Source organism: Poecilia mexicana, unplaced genomic scaffold, assembly GCF_051168715.1.
Source record: "Poecilia mexicana isolate PSO_F unplaced genomic scaffold, ASM5116871v1 scaffold_10, whole genome shotgun sequence".
In the NCBI taxonomy this organism is placed as follows: Eukaryota; Metazoa; Chordata; class Actinopteri; order Cyprinodontiformes; family Poeciliidae; genus Poecilia; species Poecilia mexicana.
In genome coordinates this window covers 28,597,007-28,624,812 of record NW_028263379.1, presented here as the reverse complement: position 1 = coordinate 28,624,812, position 27,806 = coordinate 28,597,007, and the positions used below count along the sequence as shown (strand labels likewise).

Sequence of the window (27,806 nt, the reverse complement as noted above, 5' to 3'; positions counted from 1 at the left end):
ATTTTGATTTTGCTATTGAGAAAAACTGGAGATATAAATGTGGACGTACTCTCTGAGGTGTCAGGAGAGCTCGCTGAAAGGATTTTCCAAAGCATTGCGAGAGATGCATTCCACTTTGCCAGTGGACTGCATTTAATCGCACTGCTTGATTACCCAGAAGGACATGAGGTTATTGTAGAGAAATTCAAAAAGCACCTGGAGAATCCCGTTCGTCCAAAGAAGATGTTAACGTCCACAAAAAGAAAGATCCGAAAGACGTTTTTTCCTACCGAGGACTTGTACGCAGATGAAAACTGCCTGAGTGAAGATTATACTCAGGCAACCATGGACCCTGAACAATTTTTGAGGGACGCAAACAGGATGGGCTTCAGGCGAGGAACAGAAGACGAAAGGAGAGTTATGGTGCAAAAGATCCTATGGAGATTGATTTACAAGTCCAGTAATAGATCTAGCTATGGGGCTTACAAACAGAAGCACACCGAACCGGTCCACAGAAAGCTTGCTCCAGAAATCTGGAAAGAAGTCAAAGACATCGACTTTGTGTTTTTTGAGAAAATGGAAAAAAAAGTCTGCAGAGACATCTTACAACTTCTCTGTGGCAATGAAGATGTGGTTAGAGAACTGCTCTTCAAAATGATCAAGAGCGACAACCCAATTGTGATTCACAAGGTTGTAGAGTGCTTCAAAAGAACCCTGGCACGACCGCGGATAATCAATCTCCGAGACACCTTTCTACAAAAGGCATGGGGGCTCATCAAAAAGGCTGCGTGTAGTGGAGACGATTCTGACGAAGAAGAGAGGCAAGAACCCGCCAAGAGTGGACCAAACGTTGAGTTTAGTCCACGCTTAGCTGAGCCTGTAAATTTGGTCAACCCAGAGATCGGTCCTGACTCCTCCAAGTCAGTACCGGTCTCCGAGTCAGGACACACCTCGGAGACAGGACCTGCCTCCGAGTCAGGACAGACCTCTGAGACAGGACCTGTCTCAGAGTCAGGACCTGTCTCAGAGTCTGGACCCGTCTCAGAGTCTGGACCCGTCACAGAGTCGGGACCCGTCTCAGAGTCTGGACCCGTCTCAGAGTCGGGACCCATCTCCGAGTCGGGACCCGTCTCCGAGTCGGGACCCGCCTTCAAGTCGGGACCCGCCTCCGAGTCGGGACCCGCCTCCGAGTCGGGACCCGTCTCCGAGTCGGGACCCGCCTCCGAGTCGGGACCCGTCTCCGAGTCGGGACCCGCCTCCGAGTCGGGACCCATCTCAGAGTCGGGACACACCTCGGAGACAGGACCTGCCTCCGAGTCAGGACAGACCTCTGAGACAGGACCTGCCTCCGAGTCAGGACAGACCTCTGAGACAGGACCTGTCTCAGAGTCAGGACCTGTCTCAGAGTCTGTACCCGTCTCAGAGTCTGGACCCGTCTCAGAGTCGGGACCCGTCACAGAGTCGGGACCCATCTCCGAGTCGGGACCCGCCTCCGAGTCGGGACCCGCCTCCGAGTCGGGACCCGCCTCAGAGTCGGGACCCGTCTCAGAGTCGGGACACGCCTCCGAGTCGGGACACGCCTCCGAGTCGGGACACGCCTCCGAGTCGGGACACGCCTCCGAGTCGGGACCCGCCTCCGAGTCGGGACACGCCTCCGAGTCGGGACCCGCCTCCGAGTCGGGACCCATCACAGAGTCGGGACCCGTCTCCGAGTCGGGATCAGTCTCCGAGTCGGGACCCGTCTCAGAGTCGGGACCCACCTCCGAGTCAGGACCAGTCTCAGAGTCAGGACCATTCTCCGAGTCAGGACCAGTCTCAGAGTCAGGACCCATCTCAGAGTCAGGACCCGCCTCCGAGTCAGGACCCGCCTCCGAGTCAGGACCCGCCTCCGAGTCAGGACCCGCCTCCGAGTCAGGACCCGTCTCCGAGTCAGGACCCGACTCCGAGTCAGGACCCGCCTCCGAGTCAGGACCAGTCTCAGAGTCAGGACCAGTCTCCGAGTCAGGACCCGCCTCGGAGTCAGGACCCGTCTCCGAGTCAGGACCCGACTCCGAGTCAGGACCCGCCTCCGAGTCAGGACCAGTCTCAGAGTCAGGACCAGTCTCTGAGTCAGGACCCGCCTCCGAGTCAGGACCCACCTCCCAGTCAGGACCTGTCTCAGAGTCAGGACCCATCTCAGAGTTAGGACCCGCCTCGAGTCTGGACAGATGTCTGTGTTAGGACCTGTCTCCGACTCACGACAGACCTCTGAGTCCTCATGTCTAATGGTGTTTTCAGGATTTTTTCTCACCAACAGAGTGACACCATGTCAGAAGTGTCAAAACTGGATGAGTTTCCTCAGCAGAATTTCGCAACCTATCAGAGCGGATGATTATGGCTTTAAGAGTGCGTACAAGTTTTCAATCTGAGAATGACTCAGACAATGGAAACCTTTAGTCATCCATTGTTACAGTCAGAGCAAGGTGGGTAGGATGTACCGAAGAGCCAGAATGGGAGGCCGAAGGAACGGTGGCGGGCTGGAAGGCTAGAAGAGGTTCGAAGAAGAAGGAGAGAAGGAGAGAAGGAGAGAGACTGACGTATCCTTAGAGAGGTAAGCGAAGAAGGAGGGAACGAAGGAGAGACATTGAGGGGGGCCTAGTGTACCATGAGAGGTACACTAGGCCCCCCTCAATGTAGAGGTAGATGTGAGGGGTCAAAGAGGGTGGGGGGCGATCTAGCGTACCGTTGAGTGATGGGGGGGGCGGACGGACGGCGTATTGCAAGAAGGGGGAGGAGGTCTGACTGTTGAAGGAGGGGGGCAAAGGAGAGACATTGAGGGGGGGCTAGTGTACCTCTCAAGGTACACTAGCCCCCCCTCAATGTAGAGGTAGATGTGAGGGGTCGAAGAGGGTGGGGGCAATCCCGATCCCCCTATAAATGCTATTTTATTTATATAATTAGGGCTATTGTAAACAAACATTTTAGTAATAGCGTAATCTATCGATTATTCTTATGATTAATCGAGTAATCATAAAAAAAAAATTGACAAAATAAAGTACTGGTAAATCTGGCATAACAGCAGTGTTACTATCTGATATCAATATCAGTCCAATTTTTCATTTTTGAGCTTCCCTAACAGCTACTTTTTTGTAGTTTAGAAAACTAACCTGTAATAATAACGACTCGCTTTATAAGTTAACCTGAAAAAAGTTATACAAAAATCTAAAATTAATTTCAATTTAATAAAAAGAGGCAGGTTCACAAATATGCTTATTAAAAATGTCTATGATCCAGCTTTTAGTTTATGTAGTCAGTCAGATGAACTGTCACGTTGCCCCATACATATCAAGCTTTGAGTTTGAGAATATGGGAAATGTTGCCTGAAGTGGTGGTGGTGGTGGTGGGCCATAATTTAACAGTTTGTATATTTTAAATTAAGGGGAAAAAAACTGTTAAATTATGGAATAATTCTGTTGAAATTCCGTAAAAAACGAGAAAATGTATTGGCAGAAAATTACCAGGACATTTCCTTGTTTTTTTAATGGAAACAATTTAAATAAAATACTGTTAAATTACGGGAAACTTCTGACGTAAATTCTGTAAAAAACACTGAAAATATCCTGGCAGAGAATTACCAGGACATTTACTGTATTTTTATATACTTTTTTTTCAGAATTTCCATCAAAATATTTTCCATAATTTAACAATTTTTATGTCAAATTTACCAATATTTTGTTAACCCAAAACTGAAATTCTCTCTCTATTTACTCTGTCTTTTGTGATTTATTAACAAACTTTTTTAAAAAACCTTGGACTTTTCCAAATACTTTTGTCCTCCAAACCATTGAAGTCTGTATTCTATACCATATGTTAATTATAGTGTAAAATATATTAAAGTTAATGTATTTAATATATTCTTAACATAATTTTTCAACAAAATTTAATTCTAAGTCCACAGGAAATGTAGTTGTAGAACACAAAACACTTAGTTTGACCTCATGCAAAGTGATGTAAAAATGAAACCATTCTATAATCAATTTGCAGACTTTATTTTGCAATTTAAGACCATAAATTGACATGTCATCTAGTTTTTATAACTAACATTTACTATTATATATTAAGAGCTCAACATATTCTTGAGTTTGCTAATGTTTATCTTCTGTACATCACAACTAATTTATTGCATTTTACTAAACAAATTTTCAACATATAAATTAAATGTAAAGCAGTCTTGACTCTAATCTTTGAAGTCAAATAAACAATTTTGTTCAGTTATTATACTATAAGATGGAACATAAAAAATGCTTTTGAACATGAATATCATAGTTGTAAACAGGACCAACATAATTAAAAATAAATGCCGAAAGTCAACGATTATTTTTATGAAATACAGATATAAATATTTTGTTAAAAATCAAATGCTACATAAACCCAGCCAATAACACTTTATTTGAAGGCGGGTGAATAAGACTGACATGACACCGTCATAAACACCTGTCATGAACATGAATAAGTCTTCATGAATATTTATGAATGTTGTCATAAAGCGTCATTCGGTAAATCATGACACTTTTAATACAAAGTTGACATTATTGAAAATGTCTTTGTTTTGACAACTTGACATTAATCTAGACAAAAATGATTAATGATTGATTAATAGTATTCAGCAGGTTGTTTTCTTGTCAGCACAAAGACAGTATCTTATCTTTCATGATAGTATTATAAAAATAGAGCTGTGGTCAATAAATCCCCACATATGATTTATTTACAATATGTAAATAAGTTACCAGTTCAGACACTGCTAGGATCTCAATAGAGCTTTGAGCTGACGTCACAGCGTATGACGTTTACGTCGCTCGCTGAAGTTGGTTTCCATTTCCAGCTTCCAATAACTAAAGGGCGATTCCACTTAATTTTTCACTACCTTTCGCATCAATAATCGACTGTAGTTTAAAATCTACTATACCTAGACACTTTAAACCTGGACTAGATTATTCTGCTCTAATAGCAGAATATTTAAAACCGTGTTTGGGATTTGTGAAACCTTTATCTGATTTGTGAAAACTCAATAAAGTTTGATTTTCACCATTTTTTGGCATCTCTTTCAAACTAGAACTGCTCTGATTTAAAAAATACAACTCCTAGACACTTCAAACCTGTACCAGATTATTCTCCTCTAATAGCAGAATATTTATAACCATGTTTGGGATTTGTGAAACCTTTTTCTGATTTTTGAAAACTCAATAAACTTCGACTTTCACCATTTTTTGGCATCTAGATCACATTAAGTCTACTCTAATTAAAAAAATACAACTCCTAGACTCTTCAAACCTGTACCAGTTTATTCCCTTCTTCAAGCTGGATATTTAAAACCATGTTTAGTATTTGTGAAACTTTTTTCTGATTTGTGAAACTTTAAAAAAGGGTGATTTCACCACTTTTTTTTTAAACTTGGTCACACGAGAACTGCTCTATTTCCAAAACTACAACAGCTAGACTCTCCAAACTTCAACTGGATTATTCTCAACTAAGAACAGAATAATTAGAACCATGTTTGGGAGTTGTGAAACTTTTATCTGATTTGTGAAAACTCAATGAAGTTCAATTTTCACAATTTTTTGGCATCTGGATCACCATAGATCTGCTCTAATAAAAAAAAAAAAAACTCTTGGACACTTCAAACCTGCACTGGATTTTTCTGCTCTAATAGAAGAATATTTGAAACCATCACTGTGATTTGTGAAAGCTTTTTCTGATTTGTGAAACTTCAATAAAGGTAGATTTTCACCATTTTTTGCATCTGGATCACACTATAACTGCTCCAGTTCCTGAAAAACAACTCATAGACTCTTAAAACTTGGACTAGATTATTGTGCTCTAACAGCAGAATATTTAGAACCATGTTTGGGATTTGTGAAGCTCTTTTCTGATTTGTGAAACTTCATTTCACTTAACAGACCCCTGCAAAGGTTCTTTCCTTCCAACAGCCAGCATGATCGACAATAACTCGTTGAAGAATTAATGAGTTACAACAACATTTAATTTCCCATTGGTTAAAGTGGTTCATTAAAGTGGTTTTGAATTATAATTGAATTTGAAAAAAACCGCATGGAACATGTATGAATAGTAATCTGATCTTTAGTGAAGTTTCACAAATCACATAAATCACATAATCACATATTTTAATCCCAAACCTGGATTAAAATATTCTACTATTGGAGCAGAATAATATAGTTCAGGTTTGTCAGTAGTCGCTGTCTCTTTTCTCTCAACAGGAAGGCAGCAGAGCGCATGTTGCTGTCTTAATCACTTCTGACTTTAATTGTATTTCTATCCTACTTCAACAGATAAAACGGTTTTGGGAAGAATATAGGTATTTTCTGAAAGGCCTCTGTCTCTTCTGCAGTAATTTTAAATTGACATGAAGCCTGGTACGCAAAGTGGTTCAGAACTCCTATATCCTCTTAGATCAAAGTTTTTAATAGAAACACATTTATTCTAGACATTTTCTAATTAATGTTATACTAGTATTGACTATATGTTTGACTAACTTATTGTTACACATATAGCCTTATTTAGACAATACCAGTGCTCCAGTGCTGTTAATATAGAACTACAAATTAGACTAGTTCAAGTCATGTTAATTTTAACTAAATGGTATTCTACTAATTAAATTGCAATTAATAAAAGTATTATACATAATAATTTATACATAATACTTTTATTAATTGCAATTTAATTAGTAGAACTGTTGTTAGTTTGTTTTCTTTAAGTTTTAGTGTTTCTCTGTGGGAGATAACTTGAGATGTGTCCTCCGCTGCCTGCTCATTGTAGACACGGCCTGTATGCCAGAGTTAATTTATGCCATGGTTCCTCCCTGATAACAGACAGTCTCTCCTGCAGCCCTTGTAAAATGGTATTCAAACTATTCCTGCACATTCCACTATTTTCACATGTGGTAAAATTAACTGTATGTCGGATGAATGAAATTACATAACAGGTACAATTGTAAACAAAATAAAGTGACATCTAATGTGTTGAAATTCTAGAAATTTTGCTTAGCTGTTGATGGGTTAAAATTTAAACTTAATGAAACTTGAGAAATTGAGGTTTATAGCAGACTTGAATTTTATCATGGACTAATCAAAATTTTTCTCTCTTATTATCTTATCAAAAACAGGATTTCTTTTCATTTGAAAATTGGTCACCTTAAAATGTCTAAAGAGGGTATAGGATTGGTAAATGAATATGAGTATGTGTTTGATTAAAAGGGTGATTATGAAACAACTCCAGATTCAATGAAGGTTAATTAAATTGGTTACAACATATTCTCGTCTCGACACAATTTATGATTCCAAATCTAGATAATTTGGTTACCTTACTTCAAAGTGTGGATTAATATGTTAGAACAGAAGTAATAACATTACAGCTTTGGTTTAAAACTAGATAGAATTTATTCAGTAAGAGACTGTCATTTAGTTGGACATTTTTTATTTTACTTTTCATTATTATTATTATTATTATTATTATTATTATTATTATTATTATTATTATTATTATTATTATTTATTTTTAATAACAAACTAACTTACTAACTAACTGCCACTTTTGAAAGACATAAGTGTCTTGATAGAAAGGCACAAATTGGACATGATGAAAATCTTATACCCAGTTTGGTGGATATGATAAGAATTGATTGTGTCAAACACAAACTGATTGGACAACAACTGGATAACAAAACATATGTCTCCTTAAATTGAATTGAATTGATACAAATAATCTGCCTATGGAATAATATGCATTTTTTCTGATATTTTAAGGAATTATTCACTTAGTACAAGCTCCTATATTTTGCTGACAAGTTATTTCCAAGTTAGTTTTTATATTATTTCTGGTGTACTAAAATATATGCATTAGAAACTAAACCAAAATTATTTGTGTTTTTGTGGTCTTGATGTGACTATTTAATTTTGTTTATGTATTTTGTTTCTCATGGGACTTTTCTGCCAGACACTTGGACATCTTCATTGCGTTCTGAGACTCAATGCTAATATAACCTAGCTAGTTAGCCAGCTAGCAAACAGCTAGCACTCATTGCCAATTGGCTGACGAAGTTTGTACATTTCCTTGAGATTAAACGTATTAAGTTCCACTCATAAAGGTCTTAAATTTGAGTTAATAAAATCTACAGAAACTCTGCTGAGACAGACAAACACACACACACTGCCAAATCAAAGCTAAAAATAACATTCAAGTCAATGAGCTTTAGGAGAAACGCCACACTTTCGGCTGACCTGAAATTGTCAAAAGTGATGGTTTCAGCCCAGACTGTTTGCTGCGCAGCAGATAAAGTAGGTCTCTGGGACTGAGAGGCTCAGAAAAACTTGTTTGCTTAAAAAAAAGACGGTGAATGAATAGGTTGGTGCTTGCAGAATAAAGTCCCATTGGCCGAGTTAAAATCCACTGCAGAGATTTGAGAAAACCGTGTAATGATTTACAGGGGCTTACAAGCAGTCAAAATTGGCATGTGATATTATTTTCAGCATTTTTCCACGATGAAAGCCATTTTAAACATCACTATGGATCTATATGAATATTACTTAAGCCTTGGAGGGGAAAAAACCCTCCTGAGTTTCCTGAGTATTGTCTGCGTTTCCTCTCTGCGTATTTGGGGATTCTCCAGGTTTATATATTAATTGTTGGCTCTAAATTAAACCTAGGAGGGCTTGTAATCATTATTCTGGTTTGTCACTCTGACAGACATTGGGATGTAGAATATGTCATATAACAGTGACAGTGGATCTGAAGCTTTTTATAACAAGTATCACAGTAAATACGTTTTCCAAAAATCACCATACTGACACATTTTATTTTAAAACAGCAGTAGGACTTTCACTTTGGTGGTTTGTTGGGTTATGTCATAAATACAATTTGATCTAAAGTAAATATCAAACTTTGTAAACAATTAAATCCATAAGCTTTTTAAAAACACAAATAGGATGTCTTTTTTTCAGGTATTTCAGCTGCATAACTGGCAACAAACACTGACTCCAGAATTTCTCATTTTAGGAAAAAAATATTTATTTTCTTCTCCTTTAGAAACATCCAATAGAGCCATCAGTGCCACAATAAAATAATTCTCTGAGTCTCATTTCAAATAAACGAGTCTAGGGTGTTTTGCTTCTCTCATAAATGTGTGAATGTGTTATTTATTTGCATTAATGCTTTTGTTTTAGTTTTTAAAACACAAGAATTAGGGCATATTTTTATAGTTTTAATCTATCTGATGACACTGTAAAACATTTAATGTGATTTTATCTTCATTTATTTAGTACTTGAATAGCCATGTGAGAGGGTCTCATGCCGCCCGGCGCCCGCTGATGAGATGTTGCCCTGGGTAGTTGCCAAGGGCGGCTATATCAGACACTGCCACTGTTCGAAACTGCACATAATAAACAAAATTTTCTTTATTCAAAGGATAAAAACAGAATCACTGGTTGAGCAAAAATATGTTTCAATATGTCTCAAGTGTTTTTAGTTTGAATAATTTCTTAATGCTGTGCCCCATAACACTTTCTGCTAGGGCAAACTACAAACTTACAGTGCATAGCTAGTGGTTATGATCTGATACGTGGTAAATAGTAGTGGATTATAGGATGTTTGATCGCCAACAATGACGGACGGAGTGGGACTCGAACCAGTAACCTACCGATTAATGAGACGAACGTTCTTGGGTCGAAAGAGAAGAGGCCAGAGTCTGGCTAAATATCTTGACCACAAAATATTTAGCAAACACGGATGTTGATAACGTCGGAAGGAGACTGCTTCTAATAAATATTAAACGGTGAAAACGCGGGGCATGATGGGAGGTGGCTGCCTTCACTACGACCGGACGATCTGGTCCAGTACGTGTGTGTGTGTGTGTGTGCGTGCGTGCGTATATATCCAGTCTGAACTCATTGAACCTATCTCCTGCGCGCGCAAAAAATGTGCCAGGCTTGCAGCATCCCGTGGACGTCATGGCAACGTGTCGCGCGGCGCTGGCTCTCAGTCAGACTTGCGTCTGTCTGCGCGCGTGCTCGTGTTTATGTGTGAGAATGCGCGCGGCAAGCCGTCTGATATCGTCTTATCCGTAGTAGGAGAGAGAGAGGAAGAGAGAGAGAGAGAGGGAGAGGAGGGGGGCGGTGCGGCAGAGAGGCATCAGAGGAGCCCGGCGGGGACGTTGCGACTGAGCTCCCGGTGAGGCTGGTGATCACACTACGATGTAGTGACGGCTCCTACGAGAAGAAGTAGGAGACACGCGCCGCGGGAGAAGAGGAGCAGCACGCGAATGCGCACGGTACGATGATCGACTCGTCGTAGACCATGGCGCCGTCGGGTCCACGGAGCATCAAGCGGGGCTGTCAGAGAGTCCTCTACTGGATCCCGGTCCTGTTCATCGCCCTCATAGTGGCGTGGTCCTACTACGCCTATGTCTTGCAGCTTTGCATAGGTAAGAGCCGGCTGTCTGGGTACTATGAGGATGTGTGTGTGGGAAAGGGGAATACCTCTGTCTGGTGTTTTGTCTCTTTTGTTATTGAGGGGGGGAAACGGGTTTCATTTTTGTTTTGGGTCCGAGACTGTTTGGTTTTTGTCTTTTAATGGTGCAGACGCAAACTGGGGCCAAGGCATAAGCAAACAAAGCTGCTAGGTCCCCTGGAGCCCAACAGGGGATGGGTCTTAATAGCAATAATACTGTAATGAAAGTCAGTCAATTGACATTTCAAATGCCCTTTTATTAGAGTTCAGTGTTTTATTTATTTTGTTGTTTATTTGATATTGACAGATACAAAAGTATGTCACAGTGAACATAGCCGTAGCTAATTCACAACACTCGTCCCTAGAAGGGCCTTTAACGGTTAATTAAAATGTAAAGTTTAGATCAGCAGTAAAATAAACAATATTTGTACTTATGAGTACAATTCTGGTCCATCTTTAGTCTTTAGCCTCGAAATGAATATTTTAATGTTTGTTCAAGGCTTAAAAATTGTGCCTGGAAAAAGTTTTCAGCCCCTTTGAGTTGTTTGCCACATTTCAACCACAACCTTCAATGTGCTTTACTGTGGTTTTTACTTTCATAGACCAACAGAAAGTAGCATCTGATAGCGTCGTGTAAGAGAGGGGATTAAATGTTATCAAAAACTTTTGTAGATAAAAATCTGAAAAGTGTGTCCAGGATTTTTATTTTCATTTTTTACAACAGATCCCTGACTTTTGTAGTGTTTCTGGCTGTGTGGTTGGTGTTGTTTTCATACTGGAAGGTGAATTTTAAGGTGAACCTGCTCCTTTTGCAGCATTTACCTCTTAGCTCTTACCGACGCTCCTGAAACGTCCCCACATCATGATACAGCCACCGCTTTGCTTACGTTCAAGCTATTTCTCTCTCACCTTCCTCCACATATTGCTTACTACATGGCTTGAGACAAAATTGCAAATCTCAGTTGCCATAGTTCTGTTATCACAGCCATAAAGAACTAGCTTGATGCTATCTTTCATAGGATATTGTATTTCCAGAGCTTTGCATTTATATTCTGCATGGCGATGTTTCTTTGTGTCTGTTACTGTCCTCAGACCACATGTTCATTTTCAGGTTGGGTTTGGGACATTGTGATAGAGGAAGGAAAAAGAACGAGGAAAATGTTGTTTAGTCTGTATTTAATACTAATGTACACTTAGAGGTTCGGATAACTCTAACCCTACTTTGCAGCTCCTTTCAACAAAGGACTTTTTTTCTTTCCACCCTTCCATAAAGTTCACACTTGTAGAGCGCGTCATGATCAGTTGTCACATCTGAAGAAAAGCTGCTCCACAGCATGACGCTGCCACCACCAAGCTTCGCGCTATGTGAGGCTTGTGCTTCAGATGAAGGTCAGCTCAGTCCGCTCGAGTTTGTAGTTGCGATGTGACAAAATGCGAAGCTGTTCAGTGAGGTCTGGCTTCCAATTTTAATCTGTTTTTCTTTTCCAGCTTTCTTTTCTAAGAGAAAAAAATGTCAGAGAATATTTTCAAAATGTGGCTTTTTTGAAAAAAATCATCTCTTCTGAGAGTTGTGTGAAGGCGTGTTAAGGTCGGACAACGAGAATCTTTGATTAATTACAATAATATAGTCAAACAACAAAATTATAAGTGTGTTCTGATGAGGGGAAAAAAGCTGAGATACATTGACATCAGTCAGGGTGGTTCTTTTTTCAAAACAGATACAGTCGTTTGCTCAAACTCCAAACTCCTGATATTAGCTATAATTTGATGCTAATGGGTTAAGAGATCAGGTATTTCTATTAAGGATCATATGAACCAAAGTATACTTACATATATGTATATTTATACCAAAGTATAACTTCACAAAATGCCTAATTCCTCGTTTTAATTGTTTGTTATTTTTCATGTTGGAGTTCTCATAAAATTGTGAATTTATTATGACTGTATTCTTGTAATATCACATATTTTTTCTTGAAATTAAAAAAAAAAAGAAGGAAAATTTTAGCCTGACCCTAATATTCAAGTCCAAATAAACATAGAATCTGTAAAACAAGATGGTGGTTCTGGGTTTGCTGACATCATTCTTGATTACGGAAACCCAAGAATTTCAATGGTGGAAAAAAAAAAATCCAGATTTTTCCCCAATAAGAAAAAAAAATCTTCAAACAACAAAAATTTGATTAATCAATAAAATCCATTTATTGCCCAGGAAGACTCGTTAGCGATCCCCACCAACCATCAAAAATGAGCGTGGTGATATTTATTTTACTTTCTAACGATTTTAACGGTTATTGGACAGCGTACTTTCGATTAATAGTTACATTAGTATATATATATATATATATATATATATATATATAATATTTTATATATATTTTTAGCTTAATATTAGCTAAAAAAGCCCCAACATTCAATTACTGCCGTCATTACGTGATGACAGTCATATGCTAGCATCTGCAGTTTTTACATGCTGTTGTAAAAACACAAACCGCAGGACAATAAACCAGTGAGGCGCACTTTGTCGACCGGTGCAGCGTGACAGGATATAAGAAACGGATTAGACCATCTGATTCTCCCTCTGCCACTTCATCATCACCAGCTTAAAGTCTTACAGTGAAAGCTTCAGACTCGTGTGCTCACCCCGCACCCGCCGTCCAAATTTATATCCACCAGCACAGACACAATCAGCATTATCTGCTGGCAGAAAGCCGGACCCTTAATGGCTTTCCTGCGCGCGCACCCGTACCGGGTTTCCTGAGTTTACTGGGTTGACCCGGATAGTGATGGTTTTCTAGGATGTCTCGCTCGCGCTCCATTTGGCAGCAAGAAGTCAGAGCGCATGGAAGGAAAGTCAAAAAAAAAAAAAAAGTGGGGTGGAGGGGATGAAATGGAGACGGTCTAATGAGAGAGGAGAGGATGTTCTGACAGCTTGTTCCCGAAATATTAACCTTCTTCACAGAATCAACTCTGTAGATCAGTGAGCGCTGGAGGGAAATCCAAAATAAACCCTCCATCAGCAGGCTTTGTTTTTTCTTTTTTTCTTCTGTAAACTGCGTTTCCTTCGCATGCCTCGTCACAAGACTGAAATTGTGATGCATTCAGGTCACACAGATGAAAACAACAAGCAGCTGCTCCGGGGGCCCCGTCTCACTCAGCAGCAGACAGGACACACAGAGTCGGTTGTGTGAAAGTATCATCAGCTGATGCTCCTCCGATCACTTAATCCCATTGTCTGGTTTGCATAACTCGCCTCCAGAAATCTGCGGTTGACCTATTTTCCGTCAAACGATACCAAACAGCATCAGTATCAGCCTTTGAACCAAGCACCTACATCAGGTGGAAATTTGGTTGTCGGAGATATAAAAAAAAAATCCCAGAATGTATTTGTATCGCTTTTACAGACATGTCAATATAACATGCCTTTAAAGGAGCGACATTGTATGTTTTCCAGGCACATTGGTGCCACTTTATAGCACAATCAAGTATATTAACTTCAATTGTTATAAAAATACTATCTCAAATGTTGCTTAAGTAAAATTTAGCTTTGTAATTTAACACCTTGAGATTGGGCCTCTGTCTCTTTAAGAAGCTCCTGCTCGTTCTGAAACTCTGTCCTCAGGAAGTTGTCACAACTTGACTCCTCTATTAACCCTTTAAGAAACGTTTTTTCCGTTGTTGCATTGAGAAGTAGCTCCTATAATGAGCTCAGCAGTTCCACCAGGTGTTTGCTAATTGCTGCTGGCTAGTCTGAAGGAACAGAGTGGGGGAGTCGTGTGAGAGGGCTGCTCTGTTGAGAGGGAAGCTCTGAAGGAGGAGGAGCTTCGTCTTCAAAGGTGGGGCTAGGTCTAACCAGGCGTTTTGCACAGCTGAGTGGTTGCCATGGAGATTAAAGTATTTCTCAAACAAGCATGAAAGAAACAAAATAACACTCCAGGTATATTTTTGATGAGGGAATAACATTATAACGTGATGTAAAGCTAAAAAGAGTTGATTTTAGATGATACTGACCCCATTAGCCTCACACACCTTTTCTTTCGTTTCCACGTTTGCTGCAGAGGGCCGCCGATGTACTCGATAAACCGCGTTCACTATTCCTCCTACAGCTCTCCACCAAACGAGGCGTTCGCACGTCTGCCGGGTTTTCTAAAGGAATAATATTAGAGGCACATTTTCCGAGAGACTCACTGAGTCAAACTGACCAGCATGTTGCATATTGATTTTGTGTCTGACCATACTGAGCTCAGGAACCGAAGGCTCCACCAGCTCAGCATTTATTCACTTCCACCGCTCTGAAGTCAAAACGCTTGACTTTTCCTCCAGCAGCGCTGCGCTCACCCACTGCATATTTCCTCACGCTGATTGTCTTTTTTTAATGGTTTGTTTTCCAGAATCCATCGAGGACACAGGAGAAAAGGGTAAGTGATCTACGTGACAATATTCTCCCAGTCGAAAAAAGAGAGCAGAGTTCCAGCTTCAAAGATAACGTGGTAGTTGGTCACAACTCATTAAATTAAATTTATCAAATGTACTTTATTTACATTTATCTAACATGACAATTTCATAAATTGACTTGGACTAACTTAATTTTGTCACTTGTGACCAGTTATTGCAACATATTTAGGTTGGATCACCTGTTTTCTTTTTTCGGGCGTTTAGCCACGATAAAGCTTTAGGTATGATGATGCTTTCCCAAAGTATTCACACCCTGTGGACATTTCCTTAATTTGTCATGTTACAGAGATTTTTGTGAGAACTTCATAGAACAAACAGCAACATGCATTGAAAAAGAACATATATTTGAAAAATCTTTAAAAAATCTCTCTATTTTGTTAATGCTAATTTGATTAGTTTTGCTCAAATTATAATTCTGATTTGATTGAAGATTTGATTGGAATTCAACACCAGATGGTACCCTGTAAAAAAAACAAAAAGAAAATTAATGTCAATGTTAATTTTGAAACAGAAAAAAATCTAACTAAATAACAAAGTGGGGGAAAAATAAGTTCAAAACTACTTTTCAAATTTAGGTCTTATTTAAGTTTAAGATACTTTTTTTTGTATGTTTGAATTTTTTTTTAGCAAAAAAAAAAAGAAAGAAAACAAAAACGAGCAAACATTTTTGGCCCCAATTTTGTTCCATACTATTATAAATACAATAACTAAACTATGGTCAAATCACTGCAAAAAATAAAAAAATAAATTCCCGCAAAAAATCATCTGAAAGCTGTTATATTATCAACTGCAGTATTTCTTTTATTGAAAGCTGAGTTGGCTTTACAATAATAGTTGGCTTTTAAATAGGTTTTAGATATGTTATTAATTAATCTTTAAACACTTTATAAACCATTAATAAATGTTTATTGTTATGCATTAATTAAGGGTGAGAAGGAGACAAAATCTACATGTTTCTTGCCAAGGTAATAATGAGCCAAGTCAGTTCAGATGTAATTTATATAGAGTTGTTAAACATTTTGGATTACCTCGTAAACATAATTCTTTAGCTTATACTCTCCTTCTCACCCTTAATTAATGCATTCTAACAGTCATTAATGATTTATAACATGTTTATAGATGCATGGGTAACATATAACCTATCTTTTAGCCATCTATAAGTGGTACGGCTGAGTTCTACAGTAAACCATGAATACCAGGCATTGAATGCTAATAACTGTGTAATAACTGAGGTTTCTCCTAAGAAGCAGAAGACGTGGTAACACTGTAGAAATTCCCACTGTGAACACGGCCACACACACACACACACGCACACACACACACACACACACACACACACACACACACACACACACACACACACACACACACACACACCCCCTCACACACACACACACACACACACACACACACAGACTGTTGTTCCTGTCGGTCTGCTTGCAGTCGTCTACCTGCTGGCCTACCATGCCATCTTCATCATGTTCGTGTGGGCGTACTGGCAGACCATCTTCACCAAACCCATGAACCCCCTGAAGGAGGTGAGTTCGTCCGGTCGGGATGATGAAACGCTGCAGGAAGCGGCTACAGCCCCCCGCTCTCATGTGATTGAGCGCTCCATTTAGACTAATAATGCTTCCTGGTAGGAGTGCCTGAAGCTGCTGCACTTTAATGGCTGTGATTCTGACCGCAGAGTGAGCACATGAACACATCCCACCGCTGCGTCGGCTCACATATGAGATTCTTCTTTATGAGATGTAATCGATCGATCAGTGGAGGTTTCGTCCACCTTAATAAATTCTCTCCTGTTATTATCATCTCGGTTATTTGCTTCCACTGTTCAGGCACATATATATATATTATGTCAGTAATGTCCAGCCGGCTCTGCGCTTGTGGCACAAGCGGGTCAGAGAGCTGAGCTTTGTCTCTCCCCTCTGCCCTGCGTAGTTTCAGCTGTCCCACTCTGACAAGGAGCTGCTGGAGCGCGAAGATCGCGGAGAGTCCCAGCAGGAGATCCTGAGGAGAATAGCCAAGGATCTGCCCATCTACACGCGCACCAACTCCGGAGGTAACGACACGCTCCACGAACGAGCCTTACGGGGTTCCGTTACTGCCAAAAATATACGCAGCCCGGCCCGGCTCGGCCTCTTTGGGTCAAGGGCTAAGAGAGGCAGTGGCGGCTGATTACTGAGTGATTGAACTGACTGTGTCTCCTCAGCGATTCGTTTCTGTGACCGCTGCCAGCTGCTGAAGCCTGATCGATGCCACCATTGTTCAGTCTGCGATAAGTACGCCTCCCCCGCACCTCCGCAGCACAGATCATATAACAATATAGCGCGATAGCATGCTGACAGGAGGGGTCCAATTTAATTACACTGATGTGGACTCGTGCTGTGTTGCAGATGCATCCTGAAGATGGATCACCACTGCCCCTGGTACGTACCGCGCCGTCGCCCCGACACCGATGTACACAAAACTATTTATTGAACGTCACTTTCCGTTTGCGTTCGGGCTAGCAGGGGTTTTCCGTAACGCCGAGCGCAGAGCCTTGTGAAAGTGTTCACACCCCTGGAGCTGTTCCACAGTTTGTCACATGGCAACTGCCAGTGGCGGCTCTAGGAAATGTTTTATAGGGTTGACGAGACCAAGCCAGAAAAATTTTGAGGGAGTGAAGGCTAATAAGAAAAGAAAAAAAAAACTATGTATAAATGTATGTGTACACATATACGATTATATTTTTTATCTTATGGATTTATTTGTCGGGTTTTACGTTTTGTTTTCATTTTACCTCAGCATAATTGCTCACGTCGTATTTTGGCTAAATTGAGACACCTGCAGGTATTCATTCTACTTTCACTGCTACTTCCTAATTCCCCTTGTCTTCGCCCTATCGGAACATTTGTTTCAGTCCAAAATCCATATAGTTTTCCCCCATATTTTCCAAAAACTACTCAATTATAACTCTGCACGCCTGTCTCTGATTCCTTTGGAGGGTAAAGATGGAGTGAAATGCAGGGCGACCCTGGAAGCAAACGAGCAGCAGGACAACAACACCGGTCATAAAGCCACAGAATGGCCCAGTCAAAGTCCACACCTAAATCCAAATGAGAATCTGTGGCAAGAAACTTGATGTGTCTTGTGAGTGCGACCAGACAAAATGTGGAAAAGGCGTATCGATACTTTTGTAAACACACTACTATTATTATAGCAATTCAAACGCAGCCAGAGGACTGACTGTCTGCAGAGGGGGAGAAATCCAAGCTGAGTTCAACATGAACATGATCTGCTCTCTGCTGAGTTTTTAACCAAATCGTTTGTTCAGATGAAACTTTGTTTGCTCTCCAACCAGCAAATAATCCAGCAGGATAAACTGAAACGGCGACAGGCTAACAAATGTCTTGCTTAGCATCTCGTTGGGGGATGTTTAAGCATCCGGGTTAACCCTAACGAACTTTCTTCATCGTCTGTCTGCAGGGTCAACAACTGTGTGGGATTCTCCAACTACAAGTTCTTCATGCTGTTCCTGGCCTATTCTCTGCTTTACTGCCTTTTTATTACCGCCACAGATCTCCAGTACTTCATCAAGTTCTGGACAGTAAGTACAGACAAGTCGGCACATTCATTCTGTAAAACGTCTAAAAAAACCCAGCAGAGTGTACTGTGTTGTGTTGTTTTGTTTCATAATGTGATGTTTGATCTTTTCAACAAGGCTGGAGGTAGAGCACATTTCCGTCTGAGAGAGTACCTGGTACGAACCACGCAGCTCGTTAGCAATGCACTAAATTAGAAACTGGAAACAGTGGCACGCAAAAGTTTGAGCTCCCCCTGAAATATTTGGCTTGTATTTTTTTTTTTTTTTTTTTTAGCCTTCTGTTTGAGCTGCGGTTTGTTGTTGTGCTGCAGTCAGTGACATTGAGAACTTCTCTCTGCTAGAGGAAGACGGGGGTTTTCACCGGATACCTGCAGAGTTTGGAAGGGAGCATCACGCCATCTGGAAAATAGATGGAGGTGCCTGTTCCAGCTGACAGCAAAGGGCAGGACGGCCCGTCAGAAACAGCTCATAGTTTTGCTCGACAGCGAAAGAGATTCTGTTCAGGGGAACCAAACTTGTCTGTCGCTGTGTAAAGAACTCTATGGAAGCCCATTTTCAACACCAATTTAAAGGATTAAAAAAAACAACAAATTATTAAGCATGCTATAACTGTGAGATTGCATCTCACAAATATTACTTATCGTTTTTTTTTATTAAATACTGTCAAAGCTCTCAAATGCTGAGCTCTAATTTAACGTACACTGTAGATATCACAGTCTATTATGATATTATTAATTACTGTTTTAAGACAGTAATTAATCATAATTCTTAACAATAAGCTTTGAAGTGGTAAAAAAAAGACTAGCATATTACATGTTGATTTATTTTTAACATAAATAGGTAGTAATTTAAAACTAATGTCATGCGTATGGCTAATTAGCACATGCTAAGTAGTAGCTTGCTGGTGAGCAAATGCATGCTAGCCTTATTTAGCTTGTACTGAGTGATACCGTAAGTTGAAAATGACTTAGACTGCGATGCTCATTGCTTCTCTAATCCTCACTGGTCTTACTGGTCAGTGATGCTGACGTAGTTTGTCTTCATTTGAAGAATAAAGGACAATGACGAACATCTTAAGTCACAGCGTTAGCCAAAAGGTAAAGCTGCGGTGGCTTAAAGTTAATTTTAGCTTTTGCTAGATGCTAACCAGCGTACGGCTAACGCGATGGCTGCACTAAAGACAAGATATGCTCAGCTAATTAGCCATTTGCTGAATACCTTGAGTAAAATGAAGCTCTGCATCAACAGGATGAGCTGAAGTTACACAAATCTCTACCATTTCTGCGTGACGTTGGTGTGGATTTGTATTTATTTGAATCCGTATAATATAAATGTGCGCTGTGGTTTCAAACTTATTTATCCAATTCTTGTTCTATGTTTCAGTGAAGTTGTTTTATTTAATTCTCCTCAATGGGAAATCTTTGACTCATTAACATGACAGTTTGTAATCAAATGAAATCTTTAATAACGGCACTTTTAATTATGGCTTCGCTGCTCATATTAAAAAAGATAATATCTCCTAATTAAGGTTTTTCCTTTTGGAGCTGGGCTTCCACAGGGACTCTGTAGGACACTGAATCTCTAATTCCCATAGGTCCAGCCAGTCTTCTGCCCCTCAGAACCAGCGGGTTCATGGTAACGTTCTCCGTCTTCCTCTCCAGAAAGGCCTCCCGGACACCCAGGCGAAGTTCCACATCCTGTTCCTCTTCTTCTCGGCCTCCATGTTCTCCATCAGCCTGGCTTCTCTCTTCATTTATCACTGCTGGCTCGTCTGCAAGAACAGATCCACGCTGGGTACGTCTCGTTTTCAGCCACAGCCACCATCGGGGCCAGACTGGGGCGGTAGCCCAGGGCTGCAGGTTTTTGGGGGAGGCAATTTTTTTTGTATGATAAAAAAATTACACAATAATCAGTTATGAAACCAGAAACAAACATTAATTTGTCAAATGCCATAATCAAAATCAAGAATAATGAGAAAATATACGTTAAGTATATTAGTCAGTGATTCAATTATTAATCAAAGACAAACTCTAAACAAATAAGGGGTTTTAGCCTTGATTTAAAGGAACTTAGTGTTTTTGAAGTTCTATGCACCAGATTTGTGGTGCATAGAAGCTGAATGCTGCTTCTTTATATTGGTTTCTGGTTCTGGGGATGCAGAGCAGAAGCAGAAGACCTGAACGGTCTGGAGGGTTCAGACAGCAGCAGCAGATCTTTAATGTATTTTAGTGCTGAGCCTCTCAATGATTTATAACAAAAGTATTTCAACGTCTATTTATTCTCCGAGCTACAGTTTATTGAAAAAAGAGAAAGTCGCTCTAATATTAAAATACATCGTATGCAATCAAATTAAGTTAGTTAAACTTAATTTATTTACGCCTGTTTAACAAGACAACCGCATAAACTTAATATATTTATTTGGTTACTTGCAACAAATGAACTCAGTTTTTTTAAAGTCGGATCAACTGCTTTCTTTCTCCTACTATTTGTGACAAAAAAAGCATGTTGATAAATTTTTGTGAATTTAAACACTGAAATATTAGAAAATGTATGACAATATAGCATATACTTTTGACACCAACTCGGAGCAATCAGTCGGACGTTTTAAACCAAGAATCCATCCGTTTGTGAACTGCATGAGTAAACTTATTTTTATTTTATTTTTTAGGCTAGGGCACCAAAACCTGCTCCAGCCCAGGGCCCTCATTCCTCTAAATCCGGCCCTGGCCAGGACCTCCGGTTACATCCGTCCTCCTCGACGCATCGGAGATGAAGGAGAGATTTAAACTGTATTTATATATATATTTTTTTCGTTTCTCATTAGAAGCGCACAGTGGCAGGCGTTGTCTCGGTGCGTCGATGAGAGCGGATTACCCAGAGGACCGTGTTACAGCAGCATCACGCAAAGACGCATGGCTCAGAGCCGTAAGCCGCTTAGAGACGGACACCGATACGGCGTCCAGAAAGGCAAAACGTCACACCTGGCGAAACAGCCGTCAGAGCAGTGCAACAAAGACGCTTTGGTTAAGAGGAATTTCACTGAGCGAGGGTTAGGGCTCCCCCTGCTGACCCGGAGTCGCGTCGTCAGTCGGGCGTCTAAGCAGAGCCAGTATGCGTTTGCTCATGTTTTCTCCTTTGTCTGTCTGTCTGTCTGTCTGTCGTTTCAGAGGCAGTGCGTGCTCCCGTGTTTCGTCACGGCACGGACAAGAACGGCTTCAGCCTCGGTTTCACCAAGAACTTCCTCCAGGTGTTTGGGGATGAGGCCAAATACTGGCCTGTTCCCGTTTTCTCCAGGTGAGATCATCCGTCACAGCCAGTTGAAGCCGAATGGTTTTAAAAGTGTTTGTGATGCTTTTTTTTTCTCTCTCTCGGGGTACTCTGGCTTCCAACCAAAGTACAAAACCATGACTGTTTTTAGTGAATTGGGTTTTTTGTCTTTAAGTCTGTGTGAGTGCAGGGGCTGCCCTAGACTGTTTGGTGCCCTGGGCTAATGTGTGCCACGCATCATTTTAAAGAAAAATGAAAGTAACCAGAATAAAAATATAAACACAGATGGTACAACGCACAAACAACAAAAGTAAACAACACAAATACAAAAAATGAGTACAATTAAAATAAATTACACCAATGTATACTATAGTTGCATTTTGAACAGACTCAAATTTCAACGCACAACTGTCAAATAACATACATTTTAAAAAAATAAAACAGATTACACTGTTACACTTCAAGAAACATCAACTGTTATTATTAATAGCGGTATTATGTATTTTCCAGGCACACAGTGTCATTTTACAACACAATCAAGTAAAAATCAGTTGCTATAAAAAGGCTGTTTATATCAAGTATGACTTAAATAAAATTTGATGTTGTATTTTAACGCCTTGAAATTGGGCCTCTGTCTCTTTAAGAGGCTCCTGCTCTTTCTGAAACTCCACCTTCAGGAAGTGATCACAGCATGGCTCCTCTATTAAACATTTAACAACGGTGTTTGCTAATTGCTGCTGGCTAGTCCGAAGGAGCAGAGGGGGGAGCAATGCGAGGGAGGGCTGCTCTGTGAGGGAGAAGCTTGGAAACCTGAAAAGTGCAGCTCAGAGGAGGAGCTTCGTCCTCGAAGGTCCAATGAGTCGTTTTTCACAGCTGAATGGTTGCCATGGAGATAAAAGGATTTCTCAAACATGCATGAAAGAATCAAAGCGACACTCCAGGTGTGTTTTTGATGAGGGAACAACATCATAAAAATTTGATTTAGCATAATTCTGCCCCTTTAGGGAGACTGTTTCCAGCTCTAATGCCCCGATCACCCAACCTCATTCCTCTGCTAATAGTTTTAGTTTTATTTCAGCCCTCTGTCTGGCTGGTGATCTGCTCCGCTCCAGATCGACCTCGGCATCAGAAACGTCACATGACTCCACAGAAGCCTCGGCGCGGCAGAAGCCTCAGCGCAGCAGTCAGATCAAAGTTTTCCCCCGTCGCGCTCCGCCGGCGCGATTTTGAACGTCCCACCGAGTGATCTCATAAGACAAGCTCGTGTTTGATGAGCAGATGGGGGATTTTGTGTTCAGATGGAGCAGCTTATGCTGTCAGCCGGTGAAGAGCCTCTGCATGCACATTACAAGCTGCCAGACGAGACGAGTCAGGGGTGTTTTTCATCTTTCACCCGCCGCCCCTGTTCTCCTTATAATCCTCGTTGAGGTGTAATAATTTACAGATGTGGACACTCTGGTTTATGTTATAGAATATAAGCAGGGCCCGCAGAAGTGTTTATACTCTTTGAACTTTTTCACATTTTATCACGTAACAAATCCAGATATCAATGGATTTTATTGGGGGGGGGCATTTTATTTAACACTGCACTCTACACACGACGTCACCATGGTGAAACATGGCGGCGAGTTGATCAGAGCAGATAGAAAATAGAAAAACAGGGGAAAAAAATTCTTCAACAGCCTTTGAATCTGTGGCTGAATTTGAGTTTGCACATCACACTTTGAAATTATCGTCTGGAAAAAGATTTATTTAGACACGGGCGCCATTTTACTTTCACTTAAAGTTGCATAAAAATATTTTTTTAACATATTGATTAAAATTGTTATTATGATGTGAAAGTTTGATATAAGACAGATAATGCGTGAAAAAAAAATCTAACTTCTCTACAGAAATCCGCCACTCAGTCAGAAAGAACCAATCAGAGACAGGGGTGTTTTTTTTTTTTTCTGAGCGCTGGCAATCATACTAGTGTATGAGCTGTTCTCTGCTACAGCTGGTTCACCATAACGTAGCCCCTCTGCATGATGGGAGATGAACAGTTTTCCTGTAGCAGTAAGGTGTTTCTCTGCAATTAGCACATTAACAGCACGTATACGAGCATGATTGGCACAGATAAGTCCCTCCTCCTGGCTCTGATTGGTTGTTTCTGACTGAGAGCTGTGCACTTCTTCAGTAGAGGAGGTGGAGGATTTTTTCAAACTGTCTGACTCATAGTCACAACATGGTGACAGTTTTAACAAATATGTAACAAAAAAACATTTAGGTAAAAATGACACACTGTGTGTTGGTCTATAAAGTCCCAATAAAACACTGTGAAGTTTGTGGTCGTAACGGGACAAACGTGAAAAGGGGAGAGAATACTTTCACGAAGAATTTTATTGAGTCTCACTCTGTCAGATTCCCATTTTCACAGCAGCTCCCTAAATGTCAGCAATCTGTAGGAATTCAACATATATACAGTCTAACTGATGTATATTTATACATGTATGAATGGAGTCTGTGTTCAACCTGGCGCTATCTGAGCCCGGCCACTTACTGTCTAACAAAGTGCTTCAAACGACTGAAAGTCCCGGCGAAGCGCTTCTGCTCAGCATCAGCATCAGCGCTGTAAATCAATACAGAGGCTGCAGCTCCGCAATCTCACTAATTCCTGCTGACAGAATGAAAAACACTCTGATTGTATCACTACTGACGTTCAGAAGGTCTAGATTTCCCTTCGGCTGTAAAATCTATGATTTAAGTGTGTCAGGGACTTCTCGCATTTGACAGCTGAAGTGAATATAACGCCGCAAATGAAATACTGAACTCTTTTGTTACGTTCATATACATGTAAGCTGCAGGAAGAAATAACTTTTTTTTTTATCATTAATGCTACCTACTTTTTTCAGAGTTTTCTTAATATTTTTTGTTCATTATATAAATCTGGACATTTTTATTTTCTGCTTCTCTATTTGCTCCTGTATGCAATAAGAAGAGAACGTAAACTATGCGTGTTTGTGCAGTGAGCAGGGCCGGATTCAGAAAGATAAGGGACCCTGGGCTAGAGTCAGTTTTCGTGCCCTATCTGAAAAGAAAAAAAAAAGCATTTAATTCATGAAAATTACAGCACATTAACAGGTTGGCCCACACATAAGCAGGTTTAAAACCATGTTGGTCCCATCAAGATCTAATTTAAGGTCAGAGTTTTCAAATGTGTGAGTTTGTATACATCAACATCGTATAATTGTATAATGAGTTTCATATAAGTTATAATGTAAAGCATACATTCATTACAAAAAAATTCAAAGTCTTTGGCACCTTCCTATAAACTTGCTGCTGCCCCTACAAGCCATTTTGAAATTTCAGCCCAGGAGGGTGAAAGTAATAAATATAAGACCAGAGTTAAAATAGATAATTTGATTTTTATGTACAGTATCAGCAGCTCTTCTTCCTGTGTTGTCTGTACAGTTTAGGTGACGGATGCTCATTCCCGACCTGCCTGGTGAATCTGGACCCTGAGCAGCCGTCGTCTCCCTCTGGATCCAGCTCAGCCAGCAAGAGGTGACTGTTTTACTCTGTTTCACTTAAAATCCAAGAGAATAAAGACAAATTGACTTTAGGTTTCATCCCAGCATACAGAACTATTTTATTATAAACAGTTTTATTAGTTTGTGTTTTTTTCTTTGTCTTTTCAGCGCAACAGAGGGCCGCCAGTTCCCGTCCAAACCGCTCCGAGAGAGCCAGAGTCGACTGCTCACCAGCACCCCCTCCTGGTCAGAGAGTGAAGGTGCAGGAGACAAGGACAAGAAGGGCAAGGCCACGGACACTGATCTTTGCAAAAGTATTCTTTGAACCCCTTTAACACGTCCACATTTTGTCACGTTGGAGCCCAAGATTTCAATAAATTGTGATTTTTTATTTTATTTTTATAAACCAACACAAAAATGATGCATCTTAGCTGCTTGTCTGATTTTTTTAAGTGAAAAATGTAGAAAAGTTCAAGGGGGATGAATACTTCTGCAACTTTTTCTACTTGTTGTTTTACTTCACTGGAGTGTTTTACGTGTGTTTATGTGTGTGTGTTCAGGTGCCAGTAACCCAGTGATGACCATTGAGAACGAGGCGTAACAATGATCACACATGACCAGAAATGTAGGTAAACATGATCCCAACATTAAAACCACATCATCATCATCATCATCATCATCAGTAACTGTTTTCATCCTCCAGGTCAATGCTGCCCTCCTCCGTGTTTGTGCCTATCAGAATTCGGCGTGATTGGCGGCGACGTACTCTGACGTCTGCCGTCACGCAACGCGACTCGACCGACGAGCGGTCCGGGATTTACCGCTGCCGTCAGAAAGTCAAGTGGACGAAAAAAAAAAAAAAAAGTAAAAAAAAAAAAAAAATGGAGATTGCATTCCAGTCATCTGCTCTTCTTTGGATGTAAATAAGCACAGAGATGCCGTCGAGAGAGGATAGCATTTTGTTTTCTAACTCGGCTGCTTTTTTCTTTTCTGTTGCGTTCAAGAACCACCTGCTGCTGGTTTCCCTCGATTCTTTGGCACATCAAGAACAAAAAAAAAAAAAAAAGAAAAAAATTGCTGAGCGATATCAACGCGCTCTCTCTGACATTCCTTTCTCTTGTGAAATGTTTGTTCTTTTCTTTTCCACACGCATCATGGTGAGTATTGTGAACGTGAAAGAGTTGCATGCTCTCATCTCAGGATGTCGACGCAAACACAAGCTGGTAACGACATAAAAGAAGAAGAAATTGTAGTAATTAGTAATTACATTTTTTTTTTTTTAAAAAAGGGCTCTTCTGACTCTGAGTAGCCTGAATGAGGATGTCACTGAAACATCTGCTGGAGCTCAAAGCCTGGAGTTCATGTCTCACTGCTGCCCAGACGCTTCCCGACTGTTTCCTCTCCTGGACGGAGTTTCTGCAACCGGCGACGACCGACCGCCGTGGAAAAGCAGAGACTGTTCAGTGATTGGCTGAATTATTGGAAGAAAAAAAAAGTCCTGTACAGTCACTTTAGGCTGGGAATGACTATGTTATTAAACTGTAACTCAATAGTACTTTCAAGAATGTACACTTTGAAAAGCTTCGTTGTGACATATATTTTTCTATCTTTCTGTCTGTGAGACGACGTGGATGTTGTGAGGCAGGTGATGTAACAACTGAGATGCCTTATGGGAATAAAATGAGCTCATCCTCTGTGTCGGCGTGTTTGAAGATTTCAAGATTTTTTTTTTTAATCAGAAATGAAGGGCTACTGAAAATTATGCACTCAGTTCTTGGTCTGGGCTCCTTTTACATCAGAGCAACAATTAGCGACTACAGTTTTAATCCATTGAGCCCATCTTGACCTGTCCTGTGAGGAAATACCTAAAACACCCTGCAGAAATATTAAATATTACCAAGTAGTTTTGGTTTCTAGAGCAAACAACGGTAACGCTTTTTTTTTTTGACACCGTCATAAACAACACCTGCTATGAACATGAAGGAGTCTTCATGGATGTTTATACCTGATGTCATTGTCAGTCTGCAAATAATTACACTTTTAATGCAATGTTGCTTTAAAAGTCAATTAAAAGTGCCAATTTTGCATTAAAGTCTCATTATTTACAAAATCGTGCAAAGTTGGCACTTTTAATAGACTTTTAAACTTTTTTTTGCATTATGTCATTATTTTCCAAATGAAACTTCATGACATCAGTCATAAACATTCATGAAGACTCCTTCATGTTCATAGCAGGTGTTATGTTCATGACAGTGTTAGGAACAAATAAGTGTTACCCAAAAACCTTACCACACTTGAAATAAGACAAAAATAACAAGCAACTTTTCAGCAACATGGATTTTTTTAAGTCAACAATTCCTTAATATTGATTGAAAAGTACTAATTATAAGTCGAGTAGGTGATTTGGACTCTGTAGTTGTATCACCATATTTTGTGATAAGTATTTATTGCTTCTTTTTTAGGTGACTGTACGGCTGTGACTGAACCCACAAACGGTAACAAAACATTCCAGT

The 27,806-nt window shown here is 40.3% G+C and overlaps 1 protein-coding gene across 1 annotated transcript; it reads left to right on the top strand.

Annotated features, from left to right (window-relative positions):
• The first annotated feature begins 10,152 nt into the window (after positions 1–10,152).
• Positions 10,153–26,991, top strand: zdhhc2 (zDHHC palmitoyltransferase 2). The gene is made up of 13 exons (XM_015008882.2): positions 10,153–10,450; positions 14,865–14,891; positions 16,372–16,466; positions 16,873–16,993; positions 17,144–17,213; positions 17,328–17,360; positions 18,400–18,520; positions 20,179–20,311; positions 21,685–21,811; positions 25,235–25,327; positions 25,462–25,577; positions 25,854–25,918; positions 25,997–26,991. The coding sequence occupies exons 1-12, from the start codon at positions 10,324–10,326 to the stop codon at positions 25,892–25,894; spliced, it is 1,104 nt and encodes a 367-aa protein (XP_014864368.1). The 5' UTR covers positions 10,153–10,323; the 3' UTR covers positions 25,895–25,918; positions 25,997–26,991.
• Positions 26,992–27,806: the final 815 nt, after the last annotated feature.